The sequence below is a fragment of the Hippoglossus stenolepis genome, chromosome 14 (assembly GCF_022539355.2).
Source record: "Hippoglossus stenolepis isolate QCI-W04-F060 chromosome 14, HSTE1.2, whole genome shotgun sequence".
In the NCBI taxonomy this organism is placed as follows: domain Eukaryota; kingdom Metazoa; phylum Chordata; class Actinopteri; order Pleuronectiformes; family Pleuronectidae; genus Hippoglossus; species Hippoglossus stenolepis.
This window is the reverse complement of record NC_061496.1, coordinates 24,696,365-24,721,409: the sequence shown is the minus strand read 5'-3', so window position 1 is coordinate 24,721,409 and position 25,045 is coordinate 24,696,365. Positions and strand designations below refer to the sequence as shown.

Sequence of the window (25,045 nt, the reverse complement as noted above, 5' to 3'; positions counted from 1 at the left end):
GCACAAGCAGGATTGCTTGTGGTCTTTGCCTCTGATGATATGATGATATGATATTAATATGATGTTTGAACAAGCACATTTATTTTGCTAGTAGTAAAACCATGAGTTGCAATTAAATTAAGAAAGTGAACCAGTCCAATTATTTTCTCCATTAAAATGAAAAACTGCTTTTTTATCCACTTTATGCCAAAGTTTTTAAATACAGAAGCTGAATTGACCACATGCTGATGTCAGACACACGCCTGTCTACAAACCTATCAGTGTCAATTAAAGGTCGACAGAGCCCACGTAGGTGATGATGACCGGATGTATGTATGTCATACAAAAGTCTTTAGTCTGCTCCCTAACTTGGAATGTGAAACTAAAACTAACTGGATCAAATGTAAATTATTGGTTAATTAATAAATAATGCTAAATTCATATCAAAAGTGTCTTTTCTTTTTCCAAAAGGATCTTGTCAGAAAAGGGATTCCTCACCACTTTCGGGCAATAGTGTGGCAGCTGCTGTGCAACGCCCAAAGTATGCCCATCAAAGATCAGTACTCTGAACTCCTGAAAATGACGTCGCCCTGCGAGAAGCTGATTCGCAGAGACATCGCTCGCACTTATCCTGAACATGATTTCTTCAAGGAGAAGGACAGCTCGGGTCAGGAAGTGCTCTTCAATGTCATGAAGGTGAGCCTTGATTTGTGTCTGAGGAGCCTGACTGTGTGCAGATAAACTGATAATGATGTGTACAGACTACACAAAGAGGTATTTGGTGTGAGCAGCACTTTCAGGGTACAATCTGTAAGTGGGTTGAGTTTACTCTAGACCCTTGTGCTCCTGTAACCATCACTGAGACTCATCCAAAGCTCCTTCCTGTCAATTTAGGCCTATTCTCTGGTGGACCGGGAGGTCGGCTATTGTCAAGGTAGTGCATTCATTGTCGGACTGCTACTCATGCAGGTAATAATCCATCTTCACCACATGCACAAAAACACTCTGACTCACCAGCTCCCAAGAAATATGCTTCTGACTGAACAACAAGACCGATTTTGAGGTTTGATGTCATGCTGTTATTTTCCTAGATGCCAGAGGAAGAGGCTTTCTGTGTGTTTGTGAAGTTGATGCAAGACTACAGATTACGAGAGCTCTTCAAACCCAGCATGGCGGAGCTGGGACTCTGCATGTATCAGTTTGAGTGCATGATCCAGGTAAGCACCTCAGACTCGTAGTCAGACATGTAGTCATGTGCAGGAGTAATGACGTGAATCTGTATGATTTTTTTTTTTCTCCCCTGCAGGAGCAACTCCCAGAGCTGTATATGCATTTCCAGGCTCAAAGCTTTCACACCTCCATGTATGCGTCTTCTTGGTTCCTCACCATCTTTCTCACGTCCTTCCCTCTGCCTGTCGCCACAAGAATCTTTGATATCTTCATGTGTGAGGTCAGTTAAAAGGAACCATAGCTTACAGTACCATAAAGTTGCTTTAAAAGTACCCCCCATTCATGTTGAGTGAATAATAATTCTCAGAAATATGTATACAATGGAAAGAATAGCATATATGGTAAGATTACAGAGGGAACTGTTTACAGAAAGGTGGGCACTACTAATGGAGGCAATATGGGAACAATGGCACTGATAACTGAGGAATTAGGTCTAATAAGACAAGACATGTAATATGGGCCTTCTTCAATGTGTATTGGACTGGTGCATGTCTCTGTGAAGTGAGCTGATGTTATTGTTATTTATGTTTGTGTTCAGGGTTGTCAAATTGTTTGGATTTGTTTTTATAAACATGTTTGTGTCAAATGTTTTTAATCTATAAGATCATATAAATGTTGTTACCCGTTGTAAAGGAATCTGTAAATCTAAGATAGAAAATATTTAATGTGGTATGGAATACGAGAAAAGACCTAATAGAGAAAAAAAAGGAACCATAGCTTTTCTCCAGCTATCACTTGTTTCGAACAATATCCTGTGTGTACTTACATTTAGCCTTTAAAGAATCTGTGTCTTTGCATGTTTCCTAGTCTATTTATTTAGCTTGTATTGTACTGCTGAGTCCACTTTCTACAAGAAACACTCTCATAGCTCTGTTTTGAACTCCTGCACTTTGTTTTTACTCTACTAGTTTCTGATGTGATCTTACAGTTGAATCTTATCTTGCTGTTGCACTCACTGTAGCTAATAGCGTGAATCACACTTTTCTTAGATGCAGTGAGATGAAGTGTTTTCCCTTTGGTGAACATTTGTTCTAATTACATATATAATACAAATTAAATGAGGTTGCCTGTCTTGTTATCCAGTAGCGCCACCTGTTGGACAAAAGAGAAACACAACAGTTCATACTTAATAGTTACTGAGAGTTGTTTCATCACGGCCTTGACACCCCTTGTAATTTACATTTTTAATTTTCAGTCTGTTTTATAATCCATTTTCACAGCACACAGAAGGGCCTTGTATAAGGGACTCCTCAGTGACTGGTGATTTCTCTCTTTCCTCAGGGTCTGGAGATAGTTTTCCGTGTGGGACTGGCCCTCCTCCAGATGAACCAGACGGAACTCATCCAGCTCGACATGGAGGGAATGTTACAGGTATGTATCACTGTAATCTCCATTTGACACGTCATTCAAGCAGCTCAGGTTTCTGGTGCAAAATGTACAGCAGCCTCCAGGGAGGAACCTCCACCACACCCAGTTAATTGATACACATCCCCTCCCAACATGTACCTGTGCACACGCTGACATTTGAAATAGTGCTTTGAGGTCAGAGAAACATCTGACTAAGACACGAATGTGCTGAAATGTTTGGACGTGGCTGATTTATGGGTGTGTGTGTGTGTGTGCAACTCACCCAGCCCCTGTTTTCTTACTGTGCACCAGCACTTTCAGAGAATTGTCCCAAACCAGCTTGACAACGGCCCAGATAAGGTCATCCAGGCTGCTTATCAAGTCAAGTACAATGCCAAGAAGATGAAAAAGTAAGCTCAACTGTCATGTCCTCATAACATATCACTGCTTTTACTTTGTTTATTTATTTTTTGCTCATAATCATTGAGTTGTTTACCACAGTGTGATGGCTCATTTCACTCAGTTTCCATCTCTTAAGTTAAAATAAGGAAGTAAGACGACATAACCTATACACATTATATTTGTTACAACATAGTAAGAAACAAAGACATTTCGGGGGAAAGATAAAGCAGTTGAAAGAGCCGGTATTGTGAGTATAAGGAGAAAGATAAAGACAATAACTTATAGTTCAAGAACATAATCACAAGTTAAAGCTGTATTAAATGTGAAAAGATAATTAAAAGATGTATATAGAAATACAATATGAGAATATGTGCAATCTGTCACCAAGGAAATTTAAGCTTCATTTAAACACAAGTAAATATTACTGGAAACGTTGTTTTTAGCAAGCTTCTCCAAATTACTCATCATTGGAAATAAATAAATTGAAATACTTAATTGGAATGTGTGTGTACATATATATATATATATATATAATAATGTGTGATTATGATATGAATGCAATCTTTAGCACCTAAGCCTGCATAAGACACCTTTTTATTAAGCTTTGATTTGATAAGTGGCACTTCAACAAATCTCTATTTCAGGTTAGAGAAAGAATACACTACAATCAAATCTAAAGAGATGGAGGAGCAGGTGGAGATAAAGGTGATGACAGATAGTTGACTATGATTCAGAAATGTCAGCCGAGCTCTTTTTCTGACTTTGCAATTCCTTGTTGTGCAGAGGCTGCGGACAGAGATCAGGCTCCTGAAGCAGAGGATAGACACACTAGAGAAAGTGAGTGTTTGTTCCAGATAATCGTCAGCAAACCAAACACTGCTCCGTGCTCATCAACATTACATTAACCCATCCAGCTGTGTACGCACATACATCATGCATCTCCTCCTAATGACGCAGTCTTGTCTTTCACTAATTGGGCTGCTCAAGTTGAAAGTTGTCCGTGATCAACCATTGTTGACTGGAATGGTGAATTTTAACAAACAGAAGCTGGATTTTGTACTTCAGGTTGTCTTAGTGTCATGGCGACTTTCTGTGTGGCTCAAATAACCTCATGTAGTGGAATCTAAAATTAACCAGACACGACTAACTGAGGCAGATACCGTTAACAAGTCTGTTTGGAATGTGACAGTGGCAACTTGACGCTGTTCAAGTCGATACGAAGCACTGCATGCATGCAAGTTGCACCGTTTGTATCATCCTGCACCTTTTTGAGTCTCTGAATGGGCACGACTGCTGCTAGCTAAAGGCACCATGCATGAGGTCTGCCATGGAGAGGGAGGGGGTCTGCTACTCACAGTTTGCCTGCAGGGAGGAACGCTGTGGTCTGAACCAGTCTGTTATTTACAACCAGCTCGAGGCTGCTGCTGTCTGATGTGACTCTGTCACTTAACTCGCAGGACCTTTTACCTCTAATTCAAACTGAAACAAGTGAAAGGTTGGATGAATGGCATCAACGCCCAGAGCTTCTGTTCCGTTCAGTTTAACAACATGTAGCTCCTTAACACTGTCAACGTTCTGCCTTTATTTCACTCTCAGCTTTAAACCGAGCTGTCCTGTGCTTTTTCCTGTCTGAAACCTGTCTCTGTGTTATCAGCAACGCTTAATTCTTCACTTTGTCACCAGCTCATTTGCACCTTTTCCACGACACCTGCATGCAATGTTCCTTTTCCACCCCTGAATGTAAACATCAGCCTGTAAACACAAATTTCAAGAGGGAAAATGAACATTGCATTTTTCTTCTCTAAAACAAATCAATTATTCTTTTGTGTGCTTTAAACTGTCCTCTGTTATCTCTCTCCCTCTCCCCTGCTGTCTCTTGTTGATATTTCTGTTTTGTAGGAAAGTGCTTCCTTGGCAGATAGATTGATCCAGGTATATTCCTCATTTTCTCTTTACCTTTATGACTTCTGTTGCACCTTCCTTCTTCCTCCTCTTGATCTTAACTGTGCATGCTTATGATCAATACAATGATGGACACAATAAAAATACATAATCAAATTAACTTAATGGTTGTCTGAATCAAAAACTAAACCAGATAATAACCCTTTATAATATCTTGAATAAGTGCATGGAATACCACATTGTGGCATGTCAGACAAAGTAAGAGAATCACAGCTCACCCTAAAGAAAGCTAATGAAATGAAAATGTAAATTACACATGACTAAATTTAAAACAAGCATGTCCTCAGAGAGCCCAATCCCTCGTCTTCTGCTCTGATTTGCCCACCCATTCCGCCCTCTCGTTTTCACTTCTTGTCGTGCTCACCTCACCCCCCTCCCTGGATGGTTATGTCCCAAGGGACAAGTGACTCGAGCTCAGGAGGCAGAGGAGAACTACCTGGTCAAGCGGGAGCTGGCCACAGTCAAACAACAGAGCGAAGAGGCCAGTGGTCAGCTGGAGCAGGCCAAGAACACCATCAGGCAGCTCCAGCAGCAACCACAAGCGGTAAGGAGGGCCACAGAGGCCCCAGGTTGCAGGTTTGCAGTGGGGATTAGAGCCAATCTTTACCTGGCTTAGTCTGTGAGGAGCTGTAACGTCCTCACTGTTTGTGGTGTGCAGTGCTGAATCCACAAGTTGACTGTTTTATATCATGCAGTGTGCTAGAAATGAGAGCTGGACCCATAGCTATGTGCTTTCACTTGTCATGGTTATGTGTTTCCCCTGCCCTGGTGGCACCTGTTGCCTAGCAACTCAAATCCAAGCGGTGGCAGGTGAGAGCTTCTCTCACTTTGCACACCAGCTCTGGGTAATTATGTGTTTTGGCATGCATGAATTCAAATTGGTACATGGAGTACGAGACAGGTCAGCTACCATGTACAGTTGTCAGTTGTGAGCAGTTGTCTCAGAGGCTGGTGGATTTAACAGTTGACACCCTGTTCACATAACGTGTCTCTTGACCTCACAGTGTTAATTATTGATGCTTGGAATCCAGATGGTAATGTGCAGGCGTTACCATGTTCTACATAATTTGCTATCATGCTTCACAATGAGCGGTCATGAATTATGTAATGTGAAAGTAAAAGACTAAATGAATGATGTCAGGCATTGTATTTTGTATCTCTACCAGAAGAATATAACATATGGAATGTGCTGACACTACTTGTTGGTGGTTTACATTAGTTGAGGTTGAATATTTAGTTTTGCTTTAAAACCCAACTTTGTTGTCACACATGGATATGTGTTGGTCTGCTTTGTCTCTGCTCACTTACCTTTCCTAATGGTTATAGAAGGGAGCCCCTCGCTACTCTGAGGAGTCCGTCCTGCAGCTGGAGAGGGAGCTTGTACAAGCGCGACTGAAGGAGGCAGAGTCCCAGTGTGCACTCAAGGAGATGCAAGACAAGATCCTTGATGTGGAAAAGGTGAGTTGCCCTAGATACTGTTTTCCAGCACAGCCAGCACACAGTTATAATTATCAGTATATTTAAAACATACTTTTCTTTCACGTCTTCCCCAGAGGAACACGTCCCTACCAGATGACACCAACGTAGCACGGCTACAGGAGGAGCTGATCGGGGTGAAGTTGCGGGAAGCGGAAGCCGTGACTGGCCTGAAAGAGCTGAGACAGCAGGTCAGAGACCTGGAAGAGCACTGGCAGGTAAGCGACTAATCTTTCACAAGTGCAACATATGAAAATAGGAAAAAATCTTGATGGTATTTTAATGAATGACTGTAACACTTTTTCTCAGCGTCACATGGCACGCACAGCTGGTCGCTGGAAGGACACCCCAAAGAAGAATACTATGAGTGAGCTACAGGACGAGCTGATGAGCGTAAGGCTGCGTGAGGCCGAGGCCCAGGCAGAGCTCCGAGAATCACGGCAGAGGATTCTGGAGCTGGAGACACAGGTCAGATCATCTTTGTATCCACATTCACCTCATCAAGCTCTTCTGTGCATTGGATTATTGTGTTTGTCCTTCTTATCATTAGTATCTTTATAATCACAGTGATGAATTATTTGCAAAGTAAGGTGGGTGTCTAGTTAACAGTAAAACAAGAGGAGGGAATTTTCTTCCTGTATTGTCACACAGTTGCCTCCAGATGGCAGCAGTCCTCCGCCAGACAACTCAGAAACTTGTGCAGCTCAGTGCAGTGTCACCAATCACATTTTTGTGTCTAGATATATGTGTACAATGTGGAATTGTTTAAGACTAAAACTAAAAAACGAATTTCTGTATCTTTGCTTACACAGAATCAGATTCACAGCAACCACCTGCGAAGGGCGGAGCAGGAGAGTCGCAGTCTCCAGGAGCGTGTGCAAACACTGACGGTGCAAAATAAAGATCTGCATGTGCAACTGCAAGAGATCAAGCGGAGACAAGCTGAGATTGAATGCAAGGTACATGTTAGAGTCTGCTGCTGATCTGCAACACATAACACTGTGAACACTGGTGCAAACCACTGCAGCTGGTTTGAAAAACAAGTTGTGTTAAGCCATCTCCTTAGAGTCTGATGAAGTAATATTATGAAATCTGTTTGGATGGTCTGTTGCCTCCTGAGAGTCAGTATCTAGCTACAGGAGAAGGAAGGGACTTGTTCTGATAGTATCTCCTGTATGGCTGCACCTATCGATTATTTTTGTATCGATTAATCTAACGATTATTTTTCCGATTAATCGATTGATTTTTCCGATTAATATAATTATGAATTTCAAAAATAAAATAAAAATAACTTAATTTATATCTATTTAATAATCCTCTCTTAAATACAAACAAATCGGACAAAAACAAAGTATGCACTGCAAGGCATTTTTCTGCAACAAAAAATAGCCCAGTCTGAATTGCTTATCTGCCTTTTACAGTCCCATACTTCTCAAAAATAAAATTTGTGGAAGGGCTTGGTCCATTAAAGTAAAAGGAAAATATATCAATCTACATTAAGCTGTCCAACAACAAAATAAATGAAAACCAAAGTAAAATTCAAGTAACTTTCTGGGGGAATATCAAAACACTGTGTGAATTCAAGTTTAGCAGTCTATCAAAAAATTATCTTGAAGAAGCCTGGTAGTTGTATCAATGTCTGTATGAAGTCAAAAACTGACTAAAATAAATAAAGTAAAATTCAATACTATTTCCCAAATTCGATTACGTCGACGAGTCGCCCCAGCCCTAATATCCTGTGCTGATGCCTTTGATGCTGCTGCTAGATTTCTGTTAAACACTTGTGTTAACACTCTCCATATCTACCATGCAAAATTCACACATCTACAAATAGAAAACACAGAAACATTGTACACATGTTTCTATATCGGCCATTCAGCTTCTTCTGGGGTTGGTTAGAGCTGTTTTCGAAATAGTGTTTAGGCTACTTTTGCAGCTGCCTGTGAGTCTTGTGCGGTTTGTTTTTTCCTGCAGAGCAAGGAGGAAGTGATGGCAGTGAGGCTGAGGGAAGCTGACAATATTGCTGCTATGGCAGAACTCCAGCAACAGATCTCGGAGCTTGAGATTGAGGTAAAGTCCAAACACACTCCCTGTTACGTCTGTCTCTAACATCACACTCCTGACTCTGCATCAAGCATCATATTTCCTCGACTTCAAACCACATTTATAATACAACCCCAACTCAGAAAAAGTTGGGACGGTATGGAAAATGCAAATAAAAAAAGATAGCAGTGATTTCTAAATTTAATTTGACTTGTATTTCATTGCAGACAGTATGAACATAAGATATTTTATGTTTTGTCTGGTCAACTTCATTTTATGCCATTCAGGCCTGCAACACATTCCAAAAAAAGTTGGAATGTGTTGGGGCCATTTAGGGCGAGTAATGAGGTACAATGATAAAAAAATGAATTGATTTGAAATAAGTGATGTCAACAGATGATTGTAATCATGGATTGTAATCAGGTTGTTACTAAGTGACAGAGCAAAAACATACAACACCAAAACCTCCCCACCACGCCTTCATACCTTTCAGACTCTGCATAATGAACTCTGTTGAGTTTGTCCCCTAACCCACAATAGAGAATATGTGGCGCATTTTATAAACTTGTTTGTATATTCAAAGTTCCTTTAGGGAGAGAAATGTTACAGTGGCTTCAGAAAGTGTTCAAGCCCTTGATTTTCTGCACGCTTTATTGTGTCGTAGATTTAATTTGATAATTTGCAATTTTGGGGGCATCCACGCAACCAGGTGAGCTATTGATGTAGTATTAATAAACTTTTCATTATTATCTAAGTAACGGACAGAAGTTTGTCTAAATGTTAATAAAGTAGCTGGTAAAAAATGTATGGTTTCTTTGTTTACCGTATGCCAGTGCAGAGATTTGAAACTTGGAATATGTAAAGGCTGTGGCTAAAAGGGGTTTTTAGCCACAGCATCAGGAGATAAAGTACTGTGTGTAGGGCACAGATTTCAGATGTACTGTCTTGTCTAACAAACTATGATCAAAGCCCAAATCTGCCTGAAAACAGATGTATTGTAATTTCCCCACACATTTTCTGAATCTTAAAGCAGACTGACAAAGCTTGTGTATCTTCTATAGTGCTGCCCAAATATGATGACAATTTTTATTATTTATGTAAAATTAGTTAGATTTTATAACTTATTTGTCTCCATTAGTGTTTTTGGACAAATGTTAAATATTGTGGAACTGTTACTGGAGACTCTTTGATTCATGATATTGAATGAAACTGGGCAGATGTGTATATAAATCTCCTGTTGGATCAAGTCTCAACAAGCAGGAGTGAAGAGATCAGTATTTATCCTCAAACAAATGTAACGCTACACACAACAAGGGTGACCAAAACAAATACAGGCCTGTTTTCACAGCGCCGACACTCAACAGTAATGACCGATAGCAGATAAAATCAACCAAAAAAAACAATTCTAAAGTAAAGCTACGTAATGAAGAGTAAGTGTGGCAGTAGGCAGATGATGGTTTTGTACAGACTACTGATAAATCAGTGAATCAGTGAATGATTATTGTTTTAAATTTCAAAAGAAAATTAATCATACCATGAGGGTAAACATGTAACTCTGCATATTTCACAGTGATTGCTTTTTCTGCGGGATCGTGAAATCCTTGTAAATTGTTTATTTGTCGTAAACTACGGTGACTTAGAAGCTGAATGTGAGATGTATCAGTGCCTGTTGTTCTGAGCAGGTTGGATACATTTGTTTTATTATTCTTTTTTAGTTGTTATTGAGATGACACATTTGCTTTTAGGGTATTAATATTTTTTTTAAACTTTGACCATGACTTTATTTTTGAATCACCGTAAAATAATTTAGGCTTACTAAATATGATATATTGTAGTTGTACTCATAAAGTTTATTCTGCAATAATAACAATAGTAAAGTGCATGTAAAAATGACAGCTCAGTACTTATGGGGCAGCTAAGGACAGCTCTGGTGGAAACAGTTTTGTTTTGACTTTAGGCCGGTGGGGTGGGCTTCATAAACGTACCTAAATGTGTAATGTCTTTCCAGATCATCTAAACTGTAGGCCCAGACTATTTATATGTATGACACCTACAACATATCCTCCCCCTCTTCCCCTTCATAGACATAGACAATCACACAGTGTGGTCTGAGGTTTTGTTACTAAGTGATAGAGCAAAAACATACAACACCAAAACGTCACCACCACGCCTTCATACCTTTCAGACTCTGCAAAATGAACTATGTTGAGTGTGTCAGTAAAACACACTTTACTTTCCTTTATTTTATTGACTGCATTTAGGAACAGTGTTGTACAGCCTTCTTACAGGTTTGGTATGTTTTCTTTCTGTCTGAGCTGAAATCTTGATGATGTGTTTCTGGATCTGTGATTTTGTTCTCTGCTCTAAGTTGTGGGTGAACATTTTTTTTGCCTCAGTCACAAAAAAGGGGAAGAAAATCAGTTTCTTGGGGTTTTCTTCAGAGAAGGTGACACGTTGGAGGTGACAACTTTCAGCTCGGGTTTAATGTGAGAGATCAGAGTGGCTTTGTCTGTGTCTGAATATGTACATGAATGTCTTGTGCATCTGGTAATAAGTAATTACATTAAAAAAAATCAGTGCGTTATAATAGAAAAAACTTGAGTGAAGCTATAGGTGTCTAGGTCTATGTAGGATTTTATCCGTTTCAATTTCAGGGGCCACAGTGCCCATAATGCCACAGATCCACTGTTTCTGGGCTGAGAGGAAGTGGTTTCCTCATCTTGAAGCACAGACTCTACCAAAGGTGACATATATGGTTTATTTTGAGGTTTCTATGACATGCTCAGAGATTTATCATAACTGTTTTGTGTGTGTGTGTGTGTGTGTGTGTGCGTGTGCGTGTGCGTGCGTGTGATTCTATTGAAGTGCAGACTTTCAGCTTTAATTTGAGGGTGTTTACATCAAAATTGGAGGAAGATGATGGAATAATGAGGGAATAGCCCACACCTGCTCATGAAACAGCTTTTGAGTCAATTGTCCGTGAGTCAATGATTTTAGGTCCTTTGAAAGGAGGGGACTATGTATGAAAATTGTTGCAATTCCTAAACCCTTCCTCCAATTTTGATGTAAATACCCTCAAATTAAAGCTGAAAGTCTGCACTTCAATAGCATCTCGATTTGCTAATATTTCCGGACCCAACTGTATGAATATATGCGAATATGTGCATATATATAAATGCACATGTGTGTGTTCCATTAAACTCTCACAATGATGCACATCTTTACTATAGCTATAGCTATAACTATTATATCTGTTCTTTACTGAGCAGCTAAGTGAATAATAAACCATAAAGTTGAATCATAATAAAAATGCACTTTTAATCATTTAACACTGCGGCAGTGACTTTTCACACGTTCTTCATACCTTCAGGGTAAAGCATACGTCGCTGCCACAACAGTGGAGATGCACAAAGTGTAAGACGACTTTGAATGTGCTTACTGAAGCTGTGCTTTTTTTCTGCTGCAGAACACATGACACCGTTCCTCCATGTTTGTTTTTCATAGGAAGTCACGTTCAATCACGCGAGTGCTCCACACTTCAGTTCAGAAGGTGTCGGCACCTAAGAGTCATTTGCCAACTGCCATAAAAAAAAAAGTGATGAAGAAGATATCGTTCGTAAGATTCGCGAGTTTCTGTGAGATTCCAAGTCTCTGGAGTCGCCACTGTGAAATATTTTCCAACAAACGGCAAGTGTGTGGTCTTATGTTCTGGTCAAATCGTCCAGGGTGCGTTCTGAAGATTAGGATACAAAATATTTTTAAACTGTTGTTATATCTGTTGTTAATCTGTTGTTACCACGTTAATAAAAGCGGTTAAGATTGTTAAGAGTTGATAATCCTCTAGTGTGCAGCAGCCTTAAGCTGTGATTTCAGTCCCTTGTCCATGATGTGGCGATGATAATGTTTGTGATGGTCTAAGAATGTTTTGCCAGATTAGCACATGTATTTTCACTGTAAACAAAACAACGTCATCATAAATTGGCAATTGTTTGCCCTTTACTCTTTTTATGGCTTTGAACAAAGTTCAAAAAGGATGAGTCAGAGTAACAACATAGATGAGGCAGATGTACAGAGAAATGTTGTGTTTTGCTTTAGAAAATTGTACAGCCACTGGCCTGGATGTTATCTTGTTTAGGATGTTACTAAGGTATTCTGCAATATGAGTATTTGAAGATCTTGTGGTTTTACTTATGTCCACATAGATATTTTAACATGTAGATGACATTGGCTGGGGGAAGATCTGCACCGACCAGAATGTTATCCATATTAGGGGCCTCTCGTATATCACACAAGGAGTTTTTTTTTTTTCAAGTTTTGAGTCAAAAATATGCCAATAGTCTTTAGTTGCACTCTCACAAACAAAGTTCAACAGACTAAGACTGAAAAAACGTTTGACGACCCCAGCGACACAGTCTGACACCTGCTGATTCACACAGCTGAGCACGAGGAAGTCTTATTAACTGCCTGGCCCCATTATCGTTGCAATGTTTTGGAGCGACAAAACCTCAAAAACAACCGATTCTTGGAATAATCTCACTTGTTTCGACCTCTTGTGAAAAAAGGGCCTACTGGGATCCACGAAACTCGACTGCACATTACCACAGGAATCACAACCCCTATCTGTATTTTTGGGGTGTTGGTCGGACCAGAGAAGACTGTGCCTCTGACACCCCACCCCTGCTGTGTGCAGTCTTCCCTTTTTTGCCTCGGTGTTCCTGTGGTTTGAACTCCACCGAGCGACCTTTTCTGGTCTTACTGTAGAAGTGGCAGGTTCAAGGGTGTGATTGAGGTTTGAACGTGTGTGCATCTGTTTGTCTCCAAGGTCTGCAGATGTCTTTACTGAGGAGAGTAAACATCGAATGGGCTGTTAAACTGTAAAAGCTAAGAAGCTGCCTCATCCCCAGGGCCCCAGGAGGAAATCAGATACAAATTACACTGTCTTGTGTTTCCTCTGACATCTGTCATTTTGCTCGCCTGCCACACTCGCAGTGTACACCATCATACTGCTGTTTTAGCTGTGGCGCTCTAGTGTCTGTTCATCCTGAATGTGCAGTAGCTCACAACTGTTCATATCAATGGGTATTCAATAAGTGAAATTTGTTCTCTTGCTCTTTAAGTGTTTGTTGCGTTTGATATTTAGTCTCCAGTGTAGCCACTTTTGTGTCTGCCAATGGGTGGGCTGAAATATGCCTTCACCTCCCTCCACCTGTTCCACTGTGCTTCTTTTTAAAAACCTGATATCTTCTCTACCAACAGAAAGAAGAAGGGAAGGTCCAAGTCCATCTGAACCACACAGACTCGAGCCAGTACATCCGTGACCTCAAAGACCAGATATCGGAACAAAAACATGAGGTGAGACCCGTAAAAATGAAGCATCACGTTCAGTACTAATCAGGACAGCAGAGTTTTTATCTTGTGGAGGTTCAGATTTTGTTGTTGCCACTTCTTTGATGTAGCGTTTCAGAAGACTGACAACATTCCCTCAGATATGGTTTTGCTTTGAAGCAAACAGATTAGTAGAAGTGTTAACTACACCCAGAGACTTCCTGTGTGGAGCTGACACCGCACACCTCTTGTAAATACCCTCAGATAGTACGTACAGATGTTACTACAAGTGGCTTTGAGCAGGCTTGTCACAGTGCTGAGCTAAGATAGAAAACAAAGTGTAACTACAATTTGAGCTCAAATGTGATTTACTTTTATTTTAATTTGTGTTTATATGATGTTCTTTATAGATGGTCCTTTTTGCCACACTTGTTTCCAATTATGTATATTATGATTTGTGTTTGTTTTTGGCTGTTGTGACTAACATTGAGCTTTGAACCAGGGCTCGGTCCTATCTTAGGCTACATCCTTGATAATCAGGAAACGATGTGGGTGATCGTTTCCAAATTTGTCAATTATTGCCAGTTAGAGTACAACACAGAGTTTATTAGAGGGTTGGCATTCTGTTGCACTCGGCTTTGCAAGGAGGAATAAGTGGACCCCGCCGTAAAGTGATGCCTCAGCTTGCCCATCAATCAACACACCTCAGCTCCCAGGGACCACTCCCTGGAAAGAAACTAATGAACAATAATAATAATCATTATTATTATGGTTGCGAAAAATATCACAATATTAATGTCATAACGAATCCGAGGCATTTAGTTATTAACAATCAACAGAATGGAAAAGTGGTCTTAGATATAAGCATATATAATACATATTAAATCGTATAAATCCTATAAAATGAATCTGACAAGAGGTAATGTTGAAAGTTCTGTTCTTCCAAACCAGCTTTTCTTAATGTTAACTGAAAGATTACTGATGAACTCAACTGACATCAGAGCAGTGAATCTCCACTTCATTCTACTACTGTGGTCATCGGCTGCTGTTCTTTGTTCAGTCCTGTTTGTACTGTGGAGAAGGTCCGGTGTCACAGGTTGAACATCTATCTAATAATGACTTTCCACTCACTGATGGTTGAGAAGCTGATCTTCATTGTTAACATGGTTTTAAATAATACAATTAGCAGATCTGTTTTTACAGGAATAATATGTGTTTGTGAACTGTGGTTAAATTGAGCTACGTGCTTTAACCTCTCCTGACACTTTATAAAGGCAGAGCTGTCATTTCCCCTCTCACTTGGTTTTGCCTGGTGGTTGTCAGGGGTTCAGTGGCCCTCTATGAATCATGCTAAGTGCTACCTCAAGTGTGTGCGGTGAGCGAACCTGAAAGTTGACAGGCCCACCATCCTCCACAATCTGCATTAAAACCTGCATCATATTGCTGGAAACTCTTACTGCTGCCAGACAGATGTTGATCACGTCATGATTTCCTTTTTTGCATGGCAGCAACAGGAAGTGTAGACAGGTGCAGGTAAACACAGGCTTCTTTTTGTTATTCTGTGTACTGTGCTCTGAACTGGCGTCTCTTCCTACATGTCTGTCTGTTGCATGGCAGGCCACACCAGGTGAGTTGGTACAGATTTGCCATGTGATCTTGTTTTGGCCCTTAACCACATTGATATGTGGCCCCCACTGAAACCCCCAATTGTGTCTGTCTAATTCATAGGGAGGGAGGTGAGCTCTGCTTGGAATTAGAGGTGGAGAGGTTAACCTGAAGTCACACCTGCCACGTGGTGCTGAAGCTTTTAGGTGTCACTAGTAAAGCTTGTGTGAATACACGTTAGCTGAAGCTCACATTTTTCCATAGTTTGTGAAAGTTTTCCACAATGGAGAAACAAAACAATACCCACAGCAACTGCCATCAGTCACAAAATCAATCAATCAAATTTAATTTGTAGATCCCATATTCACAAATCACAATTTGTGTCATAGGGCTTAAAACCATTTCACCTTAGTTCTCCAGAATTATGTAAAGTAGACAGTGTACTTGGAAATAATTTGGACAAACCACATAGAGTTGAGATTCATCTTTTTATTATTTTTTAGAAAAAAAACAATCTTGTGAATGAAGACAATCTGATTTTTTTGAGCAAACATTGGGTCATCTTTCCACCTTTGATAAACAGAGCACAGCCACTTCCCTAAACCTTTTCATGAGACACGTTCAGGAGTGTGTCCCAAACAAAGCCAACCAATGAAGAGGAAATTATACAATAGCGTTGTCCCAAATCCATGTTACTGATTGTACGTTTATAATATGTAGTGCATTCACACTGGAATTGTGACAAAATAAAATATAGGCACCAGAGATGTCAGCACGAACACACAACTGGCTTTTTGAGTGTGTTCAAAACTGACGCTCTTGTCCCACCATGTAGCAGAGTAAAGGTCTTCGCACACCAAGTCCCTAGTTTTCTACCTTTTTCGCATCCGTCAACATCGTTCCAGAGGGTTGTTTGAGCACAAGTGTGTGTGTGTGTGTGTTCTCTCTGCTGTAGACATACTGCCAGCTGCTGTTTGGGATCAATTGGGTCGCAGGAATTAGTTTTCTTCTTTTTAATGTGCAGTCCCAGTGTTGCTAGTAGTGTATTTAATGGGGATAATGCTGCAGCTCCTCGATGAGAAGATGAAACTCTCCTTGTCCCTGACACCTTCTAACGATTGGATGGACCCAATGTTTTCCTTTTTTCAAAAAGTGAGAGGACACAAAATCATTGTCACTGCTCAACTCCATTTTATCTCCTACTGCTAATTTTTGGAATAAATAGAATGATAAAATGCATTGGACTCAGTGTGCAAGGGTCCTGAGTGTGATGATTTTTATTGGATGACATCTTTTAAAAACGTAAAAAATTAAACTCACAGCTGTGGAAAAACATTCAAGCTAATTGGATACAAATACTTTATTTTAAACAGTAGATGGCGCTAATGCACCTTGACGTTGGTTACCACCAACTAAATAAACCGGACAACGAAGAAGTAGACTTCAAACTAACTACTGTTATGTTGTATGGAATTGGGACACAGCTCATTATTTCCCTGTGGTTTTTGATTGAATTGCTGCCTGCATGTCTGATTTATGTAAAACAGTGATACAACTTCAGTATTGTGTTGCATAGTTTGTAAACAACATACTGACCTGCTATAAATCAGTCTCTTTTGCATCACTCCTCACACTCACCGTGCTTCCTCCCACAGATCTTCTGCTTGAAAGGAAAGAGGGGTTTGGCCAATCAGCCCAGTTTTGATGGGATCCACATCGTCAATCACTATGCAGGGGACGAGCCTTACCAGTCTTCAGATGAAGATGGAGTCAAGGCGCTCACCCTCCAGGACACCCAGCCGAGGAGCAGCAGCCGCATCAGACTGCGCCCCAACCTCGGGGACACCGACAGCGAGGAGGAGGAAGAGGAGGAGGAGGAGGAGGACGACGGGGAGGCCCTGCGGCTCTCTGTGCCTCCGAGCGGCAGCCACAAGTCCACCACCGTGTGACGAACACACCGCTGGCTGCCAGAGTCGGGACACGGACTGTCAGCACCCACAGAGGAGGAGCCGGGGAGGGGGGAGTTCTGAATTTCAGAGAGGAAATGCATTATCATTTCATATCATGAGAATTACACAGGTTGATTTAGTTTTTCTTCATTTACCTCCTTTTTTTGTAGTTTTTGTTATCTTCTTGAGGGCAGCAAACACCTGGCCGCCGGCAGATCATCAGCCTGGAGGATCAAATAATGTGGAACGTATCAAACTCGACTGGGACACGGAGATCAGAGGAGGGGTTAGGGGGGTTTGTGTCTGTCTGTCTGTCTGTCACACCTAACACCCCCTCACTTTTGACTGTCGGTACAACACAGAGACAGAGACTGTGCAATACAAATATTTTATGCTCTACTACACACTTCATCCAATGTATTTTTATATTTTTAAAGCATTTTTATAAATGAACATCCAAAATGTATCGATGCCGTTACTACTAAGTGTCCATCATGAGGAGGCGGGATTGGGTGCGTAAATGTATGTGTGTTTGTACATTCATACAGTGAGACATCAAGGTCCGCGACCACGTTCCCAATGGAATGAATGAGACAGTGGTTTCAGAGTTGTTCGGATCCCAATGTTCATATATAAAATATATGCGTATCTATTGTCTTTATGAATTTGGTCAATGCCTGGTATCAAACCTGCGTCCTCCAGAGTCGACCAGAGGGTAACGATGACTGTTCAGGCCTTGGCACACGCCGCATGCCTTCCACTAGAAGCTGGTGTATCACAAGCTCAGTGTCATCTGCATACATGTAGATATGTAAATGTATATAATGGTTGTTGTTTTTTGTTTTCAATACCTTTTGAACTTGAACAAATGTATCTATTGCATATCTGACTTTTAGAATATATTGTACAACTCAGAAAAAAAGGGACATTTAAAGGTTGGTTAAATAACAGAAATGACGGATCCTGTTTTTGAGGCGAGCGAGGTGAATTCCTGTGAAGAGAAAAAGAATAAGTGACCTCACTCGACTTGTTGGTTATAGAAAACAGAAGAGGACAGATTTATTTCCTAACAACTGTTGCTATTGAAACGAGTTCTCTGAAAGCATCGCAGCTGTACTTTCAGAATGAGCCCCGCACTAAGCAGAAAGGAGCACATCAGCTGAGGCGTCACACAAGCAATGTCTGTCATGTTTTTGCTGTGTGTCACAAATTTGCAAAGAAATGGATGACGGTGTAAGGGAACTTGAACCGGGATACACTATAACACAATCTGGAGATGAATCAGGAGTTGTACCAAAGTGTTGTCATCCACAGGTCAGATCTACTCCACTTTCAAAGACCTGCATGTGTATGACTCTGAAATTCTCTTAATGTCCACGTGGAACACTAACTCCTGTATTCAGTGGAAGCCAGAGGAGACTGTGGCGATGGGTTGGTGATAATCACGTTCATCTGGTCAAGTTTCCCTTCGTCATCTGAGGGAGAGGAACACTTTATGGCACTTTTGAGTCTGCAGTGCAATAAGAACATATGGGGCAACGCTATGGAGCAGTCGGCACACTCTGGAGACTTACATGAGATTGTTATATGTATGTGTGTGTGTGTGTTTATGCATGTGAGTGTGAGCGAGCGAGATGAGTTCATAATAAAATGTTTGACTAAGCCGTGGCCTGATGTGTTTTCATGTTGAAGCTGTAACCTGAGTCTGAGCAGGCGTCATCTATCTGTCTTCCTCTGTGAAGATTCTACTTCGGATTGTCTCAGGAAGTGATTTCTCTCGCGGTTTTCAGAACTCAGCCTCATCTTCTGATCATTTCATGCAGAAAACCACATTTTAACAGCACAGTCCTCGTCGGGCACTTACCCACTAAAAGATTTACCAGGTTTGTATTAATTCTAAATACTGATGATTATTTAGGACAGCCAGGTTGTGATGGCCAGTGTACGGGGATGTTAGAATTTAAAATTGCAGTGATTGATTGCGCATGCAGATATTCTAAAGTGAAAGTCAGTTACAGTTTATTCAAATGTTGACAAGCTGCTTGTAAAATCCTCAACATTTATCCTTTTACCAGTGAATTGGGCGTGCATTTTATATAAAAATATTATTTTGATCATTTCAAACAAAGTTGTCTTCATTTATGCACGACTATTAACTGCATGTTACTGTTACAGTTTAGAAAGATTTGCAAACGCATTAAATAATTTTAGATTAAATTGTAAGCAGCTCTTGAACTGTTCACCATAATGTGGTGCCATGTGGGAGGAGTTGATTCATTTAGTGTTTTCACATATATGGAGGCGTTTAGAAAAATAGTTTAAAAAAAACAAGAAAATTGAAATTAAGCATTTGCTTATGCAAAGTATTCAAATAAATTATTGTATTCTGTTCCACGCACATGAGAAAAAAAACAGTATTTGTTTTCTGCAGAACTACTACTAGCATTGTGATTATGAATATTATTATTATTTTTATGATTATTATCATTGGGGCATTGTTTGTTTTGTATTGTACTCTTTACCTTCATGGCAGGATGACACAGTTGTTCTTTATTACGCGCAGAGGCCACACTCCTCGGTGTCGGCCCCTCGCTCTCCTCCTCCGGGCAGCAGCAGCAGCTCGGGGCCTGTCGCTGTCAGCCTCCACTTTTATCGGCTCTGGCTTCATATCTTCACCGACACGTTGTCCGGATGCAGCGGCCGTACTGCGTCTAATCGAGCCGGGACATGTGGCGCTTTGATTTCCTGTCCTCTATCCACCGATGGGAAACCCTTAAATCTTGAAATCCAGGTGAATACATTAGATGTTATTAATACTGATTAATCATTATAGAGCAGCCACTCCACCACTGTTACCTGAGGGCTCGTGTATAGCTCCTGCAGGGGTTAAAGGCACCAGGACGCACGGCTCGACCCTTTATTTCTTTTGTTACTTGCGTAATGACGCTCAACAGCCCCGGCAATGTGCGTCCTGAGCGCACAGAGAGCAGCCTGTCTCTGTGACCGGCTTCTTCCTTAGAGTAGAATACCCGCGGGCGTCTAACGGCGAGTGTCTGTCACATAATGACTAAGTGTGAGCGGGCTCCACTGAGCAGCATGACTCCTAACGTTGTCATGCGTGGACCCCCGGAATCTGTAATACGGTTTGATCACGATGAGCATTTATTGTTCATTGTTGCCAACGAATGGGATGTATTTTGTATGCTTGCAGATGTCCCCACAAAGCTTGTGTGGGTTGTTGAAAATGTCTCATCTTTATTGAGAAGAAGATTAAGAAGATATATTTGACCACTCTGTGCTGAGAGCGGGACCTCAGTGAGACCCCCGGGGTGCGCCCCCGCGTTTCCTCTCCCCCCAGCCCCCTCTCCAAAGATTGAGTAAAGCACTGATAAAAAAAGGAGCGTGTATCACTTCTCCTGATTGCCACAGGCTCCTCTGCAGACACGAGCCTGATCCGTGGCAGGGGGTGGGATAAACACTGCAAACAGAAAAAAGCCCCTCTGATTCACACTTATTCTCTTTATTTAGATGCTTGAGGCTAAACCAGAGCAAAAGGCGCACACAGGCCTGCGCGCTTTCACCTCTGCTCCTGAAATGAGTGGAGCTTCTTTTAAGAGTTGGAAAGGGGGTGACGAGAAGTCGCCCCCTCTGCAGACTGTTTTCCTGTCACCTGTAAACAACACTATAGTATAGATGAGTAGGGGTGGGGGGGACACCTGTCTGCCCGGGCAACACCTGGCGCACGGGGCGGGCCGTGGCTGCAGGCGCATGCTCCGTGCGTGAGGTTGAACGGTTCAAAACACTCGGGCCCACATCCCTCTCCCCCCACTATACCCCCAGCAGCAGCAGCAGCAGCAGCGCAGCGGAGACCAGATCAAGTGTGCGCAGAGTTGAGAGCGAGCAGCGCCGGTGCACAGTGACGGGACTCCTCTCTGCAGCTGGATCTTCATCAGCACCGCAGCTCTCGGGCCACATCAGAGATGCCTCGCTCCTTCTTGGTGAAGAGTAAGAGGGCGCACAGTTACCACCAGCCCCGCTCTTTAGTGGACGACTACCGCAGGCTGGACTCGCTACTGGCGCATATATGCTCAGGTATGTGCACAGTCCTGTCATGTTCTGCAGCGCCTTAAAGTCATCCGGAAAGTTATTTTTTTTTTAATTTAAAATACTATTTCAAATAATTTACCGGATACTTAGTATGTTGAAAAGTTTATGTATAATCTCACAGGACTGGAAAGCTTCAATTTGTTCATAAATGGTAAATTGTCTATTTATCAAGCGCTTTTCTAGAATCTTTCATAATAGGCCTTATACATGAGGGCTATTAAATAAATATTTTGTCTTCAAATTGTCAAATATCTAATGATTTAACTGAACAATATGAAGATTGGAAGCTCGTGTTTACATAGTTTTTGCAAACGAAAAAACGTTTGTGCATTTTTTAAATTTTCTATTTGATCACCATAGTTTTTCTATGATCTTACATTAAAGGTTATTTCTAGAAATAATGTCAAATAAGGTGATGGCCGTTGGCCTAACCTTTGCGTCATTTCCAACATCTAATGAGCTCATAGGTTTATAGCGATAATTGTAACGTTAATTCCCTAATGGATGTATTTTTAAATAGAGTTAATTAAAATAAAAACATTGGCTTTACTTCCGTGCCTGACTCTCCGCTGTGGGTCCTCTCAGAGGCGGATAAACTCCCCGGTGACACCGACATGACGGTGGACAGTTACGGGCTCTCTCCGGATTCCCCTCTGGCCGACGCCGCCGACTTCTGCCCCAAGTCCCCGCTGAGCTGCCCCGGCAGTCTGTGTGGTCCCTCCTCGGACTACGAGGACATCTGGAGGCCTCCGTCTCCCTCTGCGTCGCCAGGTACTCACACACAGCACCACACACCGCTTCTACCCTGCTGCACTGATACAGCCTGGACACTGAGGGGAGGAGAACGTGCAGAGGGGACAAACAAGGAGATCATCTCTTTGTATTAGTTCTGAAAGTCCAAACACTGACACAAGTCCATGTAAGAATATTGTTATTCTGTTATTATTATTATTATTATTATTAGGCTATTATCTTTGGATTATATGTAATATATTGTGGTCGCCTATTATACTTTTTTGCATATAAATATGATACAAAATAAGATAAGATTATCCTTTATTAGTCCCACAATGGGGACATTTGCAATATTGCAGCAGCAAGAGTCTGTATCAGTAACATGCAATACTTAAGTGTAAGGATGATAAAAATATGAATGGAATTAAGAATAATATATACAGTGTATTAAACAGGGAAAATGTGTTCAGTGAATGGATTGCACATTAACCATTGTATCATGCATGATAACACTTCTGTGAGAATAATGTAACAGTATATATGGGTAAGATTACTGTATACAGTTTACCTAAAGATGTTGCCCCTCTACAACTACTGAACCAATTGCTTATGTTATATCACAGAAGTCCACTTGTTTATATATAACACGTCCAGTCAAATGTCCCAGTGCTAACTGGTCTGCACATCTCCTCTATTAATCATGTGCTGTTCCTTGGTTTCTACAACCCTCACCTGGGGATTCTGGGAGAGGACATTGCATGACATCGCACACATCAGCCTCGTCCTGCGGGGCCCTGGAAAGGCTCCCTTCCCTTTAGCCATGTCACTGCTTTCATTCAATTTTAATTCTCACCCCCGACCCCCTGTCCCCTCCCCCCCTCCCTCTCAGCCGACTCGGACAAATCCCTGTCCCCCCTCGTGGACGAGACCCAGCCCTTCACCGTGCCCTTCCGGCCGTACGCCTGGAGCAGCTACCAGGGGCCCGGGCTGAGGCCCCTGGTGCAACAGAATCTCCACCACCACCCCGGCCTGGAGGTGGACAGGGGCGCGGCGGCGGCGGCGGTTGCCTTCTACGGGGATCATGGTGCGCACTCGGCGCTGTACACGGAGCGGGTCCTGGGCGAGGAGGCGTACGGTGAATACAGGAGACACGCCGCCGCCGCTGCCGCCGCCGCCGCCCTGCTGTTTCCTGACGGGGGCCTGCAGGGAAAAGCGCACGGTGCCAAGGCCCCGTCTGAGCGGCTGTGTCCCAGCCTCATCTTGAACGGTGCCTACAAGTGCATCAAGTGCAGTAAGGTGAGCCTAGGATGGCCTGGGTGGGCTGAACAGTGTGTCGTGTCCAAAAAAATGCAGCAAATGAAACGATCCTTTAACTTTGTGTGTCCTCTCCTCCAGGTGTTTTCCACTCCACACGGTTTAGAAGTCCACGTCCGGAGGTCGCACAGCGGCACCAGACCGTTTGCGTGCGACCTGTGCGGCAAAACCTTCGGTCACGCAGTGAGCCTGGAGCAGCACAAAGCCGTGCACTCGCAGGTAACCTCACACCCCCGGCCCCCTGCGATTCACACCTTTTCTCTCTCTTCTTTCTCGGGGGCTGCATCATGCGTCTCGCTGTCAGCCTGCGTCTTCCTGTCAGGAAGGATGTGCTGCGTCGACATCACGATTTAAACCTCACCTCACGTTTCCGACTTTGCTTTTGTCAGGAGAGAAGCTTCGACTGCAAAATCTGCGGCAAGAGCTTTAAGAGGTCGTCTACTCTGTCCACGCACCTGCTCATCCACACCGACACGCGGCCGTACCCGTGTCAGTACTGCGGCAAGAGGTTCCACCAGAAGTCCGACATGAAGAAGCACACGTTCATCCACACAGGTGAGTGGAAGAGAAACAAATCTGTTCAAAAATCTAGAAAGAAGTGAGATGTTTGCTAACTGTGTGTTTGTGTGTGTGTGTGTTTTCTGCTCAGGCGAGAAGCCGCACAAATGCCAGGTGTGTGGGAAAGCGTTCAGCCAGAGCTCCAACCTCATTACGCACAGCAGGAAACACACCGGCTACAAACCGTTCGGCTGCGACCTGTGCGGCAAAGGTTTCCAGAGGAAGGTGGACCTGAGGAGACACAAGGAGACGCAGCACGGACTGAAGTGAAGGAGACACTGTGTCCTCTCATGGTCTGACCACACACAGGGAGACATTTTACGCAAAGACAATTAAATCCCAAATCGCCCTGTTTGAGGACATTGCTTGGATTAAGGATCACCCCGATCCTCTATTTAAAAAAACCTAAATGTGAAAAGTACATTGAGAATATATTTAATATTTGTTTCTATTTATTCTATCAAAGAAAACATCAAATAGACAAACAGGGTTTTTTTCATTGTGAAGACACGTGAGCAACACTAAACTCCAGGCTGCTGTCAGGCCCAGAGAAAAGCTGTGACTGTGACATGATGAATAAAAACCCATGAGTATGATCATGTTTGATATGGGAATCATATTAAGTCTTCACACCTTAATGAAGACACCAAGAAGAGAAGAGATGAAATCTGCGCTTCTCCAAAGCACAGAGGGAGTTTTTTTCGCGCTTGGGACAAATGCGGGCAAAACAGCCTCCTCACACTGTGCGATTTTATAAACAAGAGGGTTACTGCCCTTATATATATATATATATATCTCTTATTTTATTTTCATTTATTTTCATTTTTACACAATTTCATTCAGAATAAATGATCTGTCATTTACAAAATAAAAGCATCACATTTTGCCCCAGCAGGTTAGATTTTCTGTTTTTATTGATATTAAAAAAAAGCAATAAAACCAGAAAGGAAGAGTTGGACATTTTTTTTTAGATTACAAGTGGGAGTGTGGCAAACTCTTAAACCCTTATATGA

General features: G+C 42.0%; 1 protein-coding gene across 1 annotated transcript in view; it reads left to right on the top strand.

The window, feature by feature from the left end:
- LOC118120828 (EVI5-like protein) overlaps nt 1-24,628 on the top strand; it is a 41,322-nt gene extending 16,694 nt beyond the window's left edge. The window contains exons 4-27 of the mRNA XM_035176193.2: nt 451-675; nt 874-948; nt 1,071-1,196; nt 1,286-1,429; nt 2,491-2,580; nt 2,869-2,966; nt 3,603-3,663; nt 3,742-3,795; nt 4,858-4,890; nt 5,318-5,464; nt 6,247-6,378; nt 6,474-6,614; nt 6,706-6,864; nt 7,209-7,355; nt 8,371-8,466; nt 13,696-13,791; nt 17,025-17,312; nt 20,847-20,990; nt 21,239-21,410; nt 22,011-22,196; nt 23,050-23,456; nt 23,556-23,693; nt 23,864-24,029; nt 24,124-24,628. Of these exons, the coding sequence (XP_035032084.2) occupies nt 451-675; nt 874-948; nt 1,071-1,196; nt 1,286-1,429; nt 2,491-2,580; nt 2,869-2,966; nt 3,603-3,663; nt 3,742-3,795; nt 4,858-4,890; nt 5,318-5,464; nt 6,247-6,378; nt 6,474-6,614; nt 6,706-6,864; nt 7,209-7,355; nt 8,371-8,466; nt 13,696-13,791; nt 17,025-17,312; nt 20,847-20,990; nt 21,239-21,410; nt 22,011-22,196; nt 23,050-23,456; nt 23,556-23,693; nt 23,864-24,029; nt 24,124-24,302 (3,504 nt within the window). The 3' untranslated portion in view covers nt 24,303-24,628. The remainder of the gene's footprint in view (nt 1-450; nt 676-873; nt 949-1,070; nt 1,197-1,285; nt 1,430-2,490; nt 2,581-2,868; nt 2,967-3,602; nt 3,664-3,741; nt 3,796-4,857; nt 4,891-5,317; nt 5,465-6,246; nt 6,379-6,473; nt 6,615-6,705; nt 6,865-7,208; nt 7,356-8,370; nt 8,467-13,695; nt 13,792-17,024; nt 17,313-20,846; nt 20,991-21,238; nt 21,411-22,010; nt 22,197-23,049; nt 23,457-23,555; nt 23,694-23,863; nt 24,030-24,123) is intronic.
- Nucleotides 24,629-25,045: the final 417 nt, after the last annotated feature.